Source organism: Prunus mume, linkage group LG1 (genome assembly GCF_029339155.1).
Source record: "Prunus mume cultivar Tortuosa linkage group LG1, ASM2933915v1, whole genome shotgun sequence".
In the NCBI taxonomy this organism is placed as follows: domain Eukaryota; kingdom Viridiplantae; phylum Streptophyta; class Magnoliopsida; order Rosales; family Rosaceae; genus Prunus; species Prunus mume.
In genome coordinates, this window is record NC_142698.1 from 24,908,667 (window position 1) to 24,918,430 (window position 9,764).

Here is a 9,764-nt window from a genome sequence, read left to right on the forward strand (position 1 = left end):
CTTTGGATGCACGTATTGGACTTTCATCTCTAATGATTGAAAAGTATATTGGCCGGTTGTGGTTGGTTTTAGAGAACTGACTTGATGCAATATGTTGTGTTGATAATTTTATTTTCACGATTGATGAATCCCGATCGTCTATTTACGTCTTTTGCATCGCTTAATTGTAATTCTCTATAAATGAAATTAGGCCAAAAAGTGAACACATTCAACATCTCCCACCAAATATTGTAAGGCTTGTTTAGGTGTGTGTTTGTTTTGCATGGTTTAATGACCTTCGTCGTCTCAGAGTTAACAAATATCTTTTTCACATATTATGGTAGACGCAACAATTTTCTCATGATTAATTAAGAGGGAATGCTTCTTTGAAAGACATGTATCCGTTTTCGCTCTTTCTTTTTCCGGAGGAGCACTTGGTACAGTGTCGCTAGTGATTTTCAGCCATTAATACAAGTAGGACACACAATACATCGAGGTCTGGTAGTGTTGAGAAAAACTTCTGTACCTACCAATAGCTCACGCAGCTGTCTTTCAAATCTTTCATTTTTTAAGTGAGAAAGATAAGGACCAATGTGCAGCAAAGCAACCATGAAAACCCATTATTCTACATTTTTTGGGGGCAACACCACAGAAATTACGTTCTCAGGTTGGCCAGGCCAGAGCCTTGAATCATACATAATATCGTTATTAATGCGCTTTGGACTAGAATGAAAATTTATTTACATCAGATGCAGGAACCAGGAAGCCTTCATCTACCAATTTGACGAGAGAGGACCTAGTTGATGACAAAACCACTTTGATGTTCCAATCAAAATGACCTTATAAGCTTCACAAGCTCATTCAAGCAATGGTAGGAAGAGCCACCCTTCATACTAACTTCTATTTTCTCCTTCAATTCCTTGGCCCTCGCCCTGATTCCCTTCCCATCATCATCTACCATAAGTTTTCTAACAGCTCTCTCTATCTCTCCCCTCTCTAATTCATTCTCCAGTTGTATCCCTATTTTACATACTTGGCTCACATACCTTGCATGCACCTTCTGATCGCTAAAACACGGCCAACATATCATCGGAACCCCTTCTGATAAACTTTCCAGCGTTGAATTCCAACCGCAATGGCTCCAAAACCCACCCACCGCGTCATGCGCCAGAACTTGCCTCTGGGGTGCCCATTTCACAATGCAACCATTTTCTCCAATAGCTTCTATGAAACCTTGAGGCAATAGCTCAATCCAATCAGAACCACAAATTGATCCGGGCCTGATCACCCACAGGAAAGGTTGCTTGCTCTTAGCTAACCCCCAAGCCATCTCAGCTAGTTCTTTCTCACTAATGGATGCTACACTTCCCATGCTTACATAGATAACTGAGTTATGGGTTTGCTTGTCAAGCCACGCAATGCATCCCATGTCCTCTTCTAGTAAACTAGTTGAAGCTGCTGTTGCAATCTTGTGAAGAGGACCTATGGTGAAGATTGGAACTTGACATTGTTGCTGGATCTGTGCCAGTGATGATTGTTCAAGGCAGTCCACAGTGTTCCAAATGACGGCTGAGGATGTCCTGACATTGTGTAAATTAACTACTAGTTTTGAATAGTTCTCATACGTGTCAAAGTTGGAGATGGGAAGATCCTTGAACCTGAGGGGATCAAGGTCGGGAACCGGGTTCCGTGACATAGATTCTGTGATCCATAGTGGTGGTCTTAATTAGGTATAAGTAAGAAAAATAAACATCATGCATTAAGTAAGATGACTCAGGCGTTAGCCTCTTCCCGGTCATTTGCAGAGAGGTAGATCAGCTGTACTATTAATCTTAACCATTGGAGTTTTATAGAAGGGTACATACCTGGGAAGGGAAAGGAACCTTTTGAAAGAAGTTGTAGGACGGTGCTGCGGGCAATAAAATTGGTAATGCTGACAGTGCGTAAGACGATGCTTGGAATGTTCAGATAATTAGCCACAGCTTCAGAGAAGTACATGATGTCATCATAGATTATGCTAATGCTGTTCTGTGGTTCTTGCTCCATCAGTTGAGTCAAGCATTGCTGGAAGCTTGCTTTGCAATTGGCATTAAGAGCCAACAGAATAGCTACTAAATTCCCAGACAAAATTTCGTGTTCAGTGAGGCCATCTGGTATCGGAAGGAAGGTGAATTCAGGGTGGTTTGAAGGGTTGGGAGAGTTGAAATGAGTGTGAACAATTGTGATCGAAAAACCCTTTGAGTGAAGGAAGGTACCAAGCTGAAGCATTGGATTTATGTGGCCTTGGTATGGACATGGGACTAAAACCAACCTTTTACAGCTCTGTGTTTTCTTTTCCATCTCCCTCCCTCTTTCTCTCTCGTCTTTCACAGATTCAAATAGCTTGCAGCTATGCAACCTTATGAGACTATGTAATATAGAATGGTCCCCGCGTGCTGCACAGATCATAATTAGCAAATAACGTTAGGTAAGCCAGATTAATAATAAAGTTGTCTTTTCTCTTCGTAAATTGCTTGTCGCAGTTCTCAATCAAACTTCCGATTTTTGTCTCAATAAAGACTGACACTCTTCATGTCGTCTTGTGCTTTTGGTTACATCTTCATGGATTAAGAACACGTTTTTTTTAGGAGTGGAAAAGAAAGATGTTGAGTCTTACATGATTCCCATTTCTTATTTATAGCATAATTAAATCGACAGGACTTGGATACATTATTCAAACTGAGAAATTTTCGGGTGTTTATCAATTGTATTATACAACTATATGATAAGAAAGATAGACGCATGATTATATACAAGTAGTGGTAGGACATGTTTTCTCGTAGTTCAAGTTCCAGGCTTCTACTAGAATATCATTCACTACACACTGATAAATAGATACAAATGCATAAGAGTGGCTTTTGGAAGTTTTAAGCAAACTGCTAACTCAACAGTCCTTGTTGAAAATAAGTGGGATAGACAACAGTATCCAATACAATTAAAATGAATTCATACGTTCGCTTAATATGCTTTTGCTTCAATTGAGTCTCTTGTCAGTCCCATTCCAATTGGAGAAAGCCGGCACTCACCAGTCGGCTCCCTTTAGAAAGCTGCTTTTTGCTTCAATTAAGTTGGCTACTTTTTATCTTTCTTCTTCTTACTTTTCCAACTAATAGAAACTGGTAATTTTAAATTGAGATTAAAAGAAAAGATGATATTTTTAAATGCTTTTTACAAATATAGTTATGAGAAATTTTGATATACATGAGATGAGGTCAACCCTGTAACTATAAAGTCTGCAGTCCCACACTTTTTATTGCAGTTGAGGACAGACGTACATAACATTTTTGAGAATTAGGTAAAATGTTATTGCATATCCGTCGTTTCGTTTGTAAGCTACTAGTCACCCTTCTCATCTGTCAAAAAAAATCTAATAGTCAATTGATATTTAAAAGTTGGGCAGAACGTTGGTTCTAGCTCACATCATATTTGTCACATGAATAGATGTAGTGAAAGTAACTAAAATTGTTTATATTATTAAAAATAGTTATTTACTGTAGACGTCCCTAAACTATGGCCCCAATTGCAATTGGATACATGAATTTTTTTTTTTAGACAATTATATCCTTTAATTAGACATGGAAAAAGCTTTAATTAGATGAAAAAGCTTTTTTATAAAACCTAAAAAACCAATCCAGAGTTGCAATTAAATCCTGCCGTAACAGAATCCGTCAAGATTAACCATGTGAGTGCCACATGATCTTCTTGTTCAGGGTATATTCGACTTTTCATCATTTTGAAAGAAACAAAATTAAATTCAGCGTTGGAAAGAGGGGGAATTAAAACCCATCAAATTGAAGATGAAAACCCATATGCTATTTCTACACTAGAAGAAACAAAAAAGAAAAAACTTAAATTCTTCTTCTCAACCACCAAGTACCAGATTTCCTTTCTTTTTTTTTTTTTTTTTTTTAATGATCTTCCTTAGAAAATAAGGGCAGAAAAAAAAATTAAAAAAGGAAAAAGAGGGAGCATTATTGAGATCCATACGGTAATTAGAGGCATAAAAGGGTGGATTGAATGATCATCACCACAAACCTCACTGAATTTGAATAAATCGAGGTCGTCCATCATCGGGGGGCAGCTATAGGTTGAGATCAAACTGCAAAGGAGAGACTCTGAAATGACGACGTCATGACGCAATCATCGCCGTTGTCAACGACGGAGGACGAGGAGTCGCAGTTGCTGTGGCAGTCATCGGGTGGGCAGGGTGCACGAGTTTCCGCTGCCGCTGAGCATCGGAGGTGGGTATGGGGAAGGGGAGGTTGGGATGGGGGTTGGGGAAGATGAGATGGGGGTGCCTTTTTCTGGGTTTGGTGCGACTGTTCTTGTTCTAGTTTTTATTTTTTTGAATTTTTTGTTATTTTATTCTTTAAGATATATTTGTTCTTGTTATTATTATTTTTGTTTTAAATTTATCTTTTCTCCAACTCAGTAAATACTTCTGGAAGAAGGAGCAGTTCATCCATGCTAATTGAAAGGACACTTTTACCCCTAATCTTGACGGACAAATTGACAGATTTGGATGGCATGACCTAATTGCAACTGTTTGTCTAATTAAAGGATGTAATTGGCACGAAAAAGGCAATGAGGCAAGTTAAAATATCGGCCGTGCAGATAATATCGGGTCTCCAATTTACGGATATTTCATGATATATCGTTATCGTTTTAGGTATCGGGAAGAAATCAACAAAATGAGTATATAGGTGAAACACATAATTTTGGTGTAAAACTTTCATAGATGTTATGTACATTGTCAATGAATGTATTGAACAAATAAAACTCAAAATTTACTAATAATATATATATATATATATATGATGAAGTATAAGTGGTATGTAATGCGTATGAAAAGTTTGAAAATAAAAAGTTGATTAGAATGAATAAACCATGCATAAATTCATAGTTTATTTAAACATTGGATTACAATTTAGATGAGTGTCCAACTACATAAATGAAGAGCTCCTATGAGGTTCAAACAATGAGGAACAACCATCTAGATTCATACAATAATCATACCAAGTCATGTAACCGAGTAGTTTGTAAGCCATGTTTGAACATGTGCACATATGTCTCTCTTGAGCTCCCTATGTCCTCCCATATATGGGATAGTTAGGATTAACCCAACTAGTAGGTCCATAATCTATTTCTTCATTTTGAGCTCCATATCTAGTTCCATTATAATCAGACATGGCATGACCATAGCCATCATAAGATTCATTTGAGTTAGTACTAGGTCTAGTTCCTATGCTCATAAATCCAAAACTGATCGCCATGTCCTCTTCAGATGAATTGATTGGTTGGCTTCTTTTCTTTGAGTATTGCTTCCCAATTGCGTCAATGCCTGGTCCAGCTTCTCTGCATCCATGATCCTCATCTTGGGTGGTATGAGTAAAATCAGCCTCAACAGTAAATGGGTTGTATTGTCTTCCTTCTTCATTACCTCCTGATCCATCATTACTTCCTCCATTATTATCTGACGAATTGGATGAACTTTCCATTCTACTAGCACTAGCATCGTCTCTCAAGGGACGTCTTTGACCTTGCCTAGGTCCAAGCATATACCTCCAAAAAATATTTTCAATTTCAATTTGCTTCAAAGCTTTTAATTTTTTTGGGTTTTGTTATGGGTATCGGAAATATCGCAAAATATCGAATATCGCACTTAGCGGGGATATATCGTCGATATAGGGGAAGATATGACCTTACCCCAATATCGGTGTCGACAGTTCAAAATGTCGATATATCGCCGATATATCGGTGTATCGGCCGATATTTCAATCCTTGACTGAGGGCCAAGTTCAATGACATCTATAGTAAATAACCCTATTAAAGAAAAAAATTAAACATGCCGTAACATTTTTCAACTGGATTATTTTGCTACTCAGAATTATCACATACTATCAAAACTAACTCTAGACAAATTCTTATGTAATGGAATGGGAATGGTAACACATTTTTCATTCCATCCTACAGCAAACCCAAACGCTCTCTATGACCTTAACATAGTTTAGACCCTCTTGGGCACGCAGGCCCAAAGAGGTCCAAATAGAAGGAGTTAACAACAAAGAGTGGGAGACAATATTCCCAAAGCAAGGAAGGAGAGGGAATGCCCCAAAGATGCTAAAGCATCAGCTACAGAATTAGCTTCCCCAAAAATATGAGTAAATCTAATCTCTTCGCAGAAAGAAGCTAGGTGTAACACGTCCTGAATCAACTGTGTAATGCACCAAGGAACTGTTGGAGCGGAAAATTTCGGATCCTCCAACAAGTAATTTTTGATTTCCATGTTGAGAAACTGGACACCATCTTTGATTATCACCATTGAGTGAGGAGGGGGTACCTGCAAGAAAACAATCCGACGCTCAAATCAGTTTTCGTTCATGAATACTGCAATAGAATCAATCATACATCTCTCCCCTTATGCTGGGAAATTAATTGTCCTTTTATAGGCACTGAACCCTTAGACTCCAAGTCCCATATCCCATATTTATCTCCATATTCTATGGTAGTGGATATCATGTTATTTAATTCCCTCCACTTCCTCAAATTTAGGGTTCATGGGAAGTGTCTTGTTACTTGAGCCTTAATTTTTGCTCCCACAGGAACTGAGCAGAGATTCTTCACTGAGTCAATCACCAGTTTTGAGTCACCCTCGACCATGATGTAGCGCCAGCCTTTGGAGACAGCATAGGCTAAACCATCCCGAAGAGCAAAGAATTCTGCCACTGTAATTGAAACCTCACTAAGCTTCTTGGCGCCTGCCAGCCGGACGTGTCCATCATCATGTGAACTTAGGTCATAGCTAGGCAAAATTTCCATTTAAAAGCTCAATATCAGCATCAAGCACATATATATGGACAGAGGAGGCACACTTCCATTTAGTCTCACAATATAAGGATACTTAATCAGCTCATACCAGTTGAGTCTAATATGGATGGGTGCTTAAATCTAGCACGAAAACTCATCTTGCCTTAGGAAATTTATAAAATCCAAAATTATTTTTCCACTTTCCACTTGAAATCATTTAAACTCAAACTATTACCTTCCAAAAATGCTTTTCATTTTGGGATCAATTGATTGCCCTAGATTATAGCCGTTTTCATTGTCAACAACCTTCTTAATTCTTGTAAGGAAATCTAATTCCCATGGGACTTTATTGGGACTTTATTGAGGAGTTCAATTGTGCTATACTTAAAATTCATGTGCCAATGGGTCTACCTCAATGGAAAAAGACCTTGATGTGCAGATCAGTGATCTCAAATTCAACCCATGGCAAGACTTTAGTATTGTGTGCATAGAAAACCCTCTCTCCCTTGTAGTTTAGACTATATCGCTTGTATTATATAACAAAAAAAAAAAAAAATTCACATACTCATCTTTTCTCTTTATTATATTCTTCTGATATGTGAGGAACTAGAGTGATTGTTTAAATTATATTGTGTTTAAATAAAGTTAACAGTGCTAAATTTTTGTTAAGTGATAAGACACATGTCAAAAGAACAGGGCAGACTGGGCACATGGATTTAGAGAACAACAAATTTGATCCAAACATTTTTTACACTGTGTTACTCAACACTTACACAAATTGGGTTTTTGGTTTTTTTCTATGGGATGAGGAATTCAAATTTGCAACATTTTTCATTGCTAGAAAAAGAAAAGCTACTGCCAGCAGGATATATGTGTGAGAAATCTCTCTCCTCTGGAGTTTAAACTATCACTTGTATTTAAAAAAACTACCAGACGAATAAGTGGTTAGTAACCCCTTCACTCATACTTGAACATCATTAGTACTTCTTTGAAAGACAGTATGCTGGTGTTCTTTCATTGTTTCGTATTGAGAAATGCCGGCAATCTAGAATAGACAATAAGTTAATTTAAACTTTTTTTTATTCACACATGGTGCTTAATTTTTTGGGTTTAAGAAGAAGAAAAAAATCAGCCAACATATTTTATCTGTATAGTTTTGTACTACAATATTTAATATGTAGTACACAGAATGCTACTTAAACAAATTGCATCTGCTCTTAAAGTATGCAAATTTCCACCCCCAACACAAGACTGTGGTGCAAAAGTTGTGACTAGTATATGGCATGGCCCAGTTAATTATAGCCAGCCGACTAAGAATCTACTTGATAAGTCTATGGTGGAAGCACCACTAACCAAGCTAGCTGATGGAGTTTAGCACCACTAACCAAGCTAGCTGATGGAGTTTAGCACCACAAATTAAATTAAGTACCATTTGTTGTAGTACAGATATATGAACTTCCAGTACTAAAACCCACTTTCCCTTATTTACTTCTTTCTTTATATAATCTCTTCTCATTTTTATTTGGGAGCAAAGCAACCATGAAAACCCATTTTACATATTTCTTGGGCAACACCACAGAAATTATGTTCTCAGGTTGGCCAGGCCAGAGCCTTGAGTCTTACATGTTGGCCTTAGTATCCGTCTTTCTGCTCTCTTTGGTGGTAGAGTGGCTTTCGCACACGAAATTGATCGATCGATCTACCGCAGATAATTATGTTTCTGATGGGCTTAAGCAAACCTTGATGTATACTATTAGGGTTGGATTGGCTTATTTGGTAATGCTAGCAGTCATGTCGTTCAACGTTGGTGTTTTACTCGCTGCAATTTCTGGATATTCAGTTGGCTTCTTGATTTTTGGTAGTAGGGTTTTCATGAGATCGAAGAAGATAGTGCCTAATATGGATCAAACTGACGATCTTACTCCAATCAGTTGTTGCTAAGCAGCATATTGGAGGTACCTTATCATCTGAAAATTGTAATTTTGATTGAAGAATATTCACGTACGTACATATTTTTGTTTGGCAGACGATACCTGTGTACGCACTTGTGAGCATATTATTCTTTTTTACTTTCTCTCCTTTTACCTTAATGCTTGTGAACATTGTACAGAAAATTGATTGAATATTAGGAAATTACTGGCCAAACCAAGGGAAGGATTATACGTTATAGGAAAATCACAAGTAAATCGATCTAGTCTATATATATAATGAGGATGATGGTGAAGTTCAAAGGCACAATTAATGTTCAAGGGGGAAACTAGGAATTTGCATAGGGATTTCGTCTCTTTTGCGAGGATGGTTGACTTACCTTTTACTACGTGTTGCTGGAGTGGACTGGACTGGACCAATAAGGCACACCTATGTTGCACTGATGTTCTTAATTGGAGGGGTATATTAGTATTCAATACTTTGATACCTTGATACGGGTACGATACGCGTTTGATACGTATTTGATACAGATATAGGAGCATCGTTGACTTTTTTGAAAGTTAACGATACCTTTCCGATACTTCAAGGATACATTTCGATACTTTAAGGGGTAATTTTGAAAATATTTTAAAATATATTTGGTGGTTTTCAAAATTATAAAATCCAAAGTTAGAGATTTGGGATGTGGGTTCTCAATGTTTTTAATTTGTTTTTGTGTTGCTTTTATTATGAACAATCCTATGGAAACTTATATTTTGTGTTTTTTTTATAGAGGCTTGTATTTTGTGTTTAGTTTTATATTTTGAACTTATGATGAATGATTATAACATGATGGATATAATATTTATTAATTTATTTTAATATATATATTATTTTAATCGCCGTATTCATATCCTAGTTTTTGGAGTTTTGTCATATCAGCGAATCGTATCATATCGTATCGACGTCCTTGTACTCGTACGAGTGCAACATAGCTTGGCAACATACCATAAGGATTTGCGATTGATTGT

General features: G+C 37.1%; 1 protein-coding gene across 1 annotated transcript; it reads right to left on the bottom strand.

The window, feature by feature from the left end:
- Nucleotides 1-573: 573 nt before the first annotated feature.
- LOC103321599 (UDP-glucose iridoid glucosyltransferase-like) lies at nt 574-2,389 on the bottom strand. The gene is made up of 2 exons (XM_008223426.3): nt 1,845-2,389; nt 574-1,680 (listed from the first exon to the last, which is right to left on the bottom strand). Exons 1-2 carry the CDS (start codon nt 2,317-2,319, stop codon nt 809-811), a joined length of 1,347 nt encoding a protein of 448 aa, XP_008221648.1. The 5' UTR covers nt 2,320-2,389; the 3' UTR covers nt 574-808.
- Between the last annotated feature and the right edge of the window lie 7,375 nt (nt 2,390-9,764).

What these genes read in the sequence shown, in the direction of transcription:
- LOC103321599 (XM_008223426.3), bottom strand. Translation starts at nt 2,319, where the DNA reads ATGGAAAAGAAAACACAGAGCTGTAAAAGGTTGGTTTTAGTCCCATGT. An exon ending in AGGTTCCTTTCCCTTCCCAG is followed by an intron (nt 1,681 to 1,844) that starts GTATGTACCCTT and finishes TATGGATCACAG; the next exon opens with AATCTATGTCACGGAACCCG.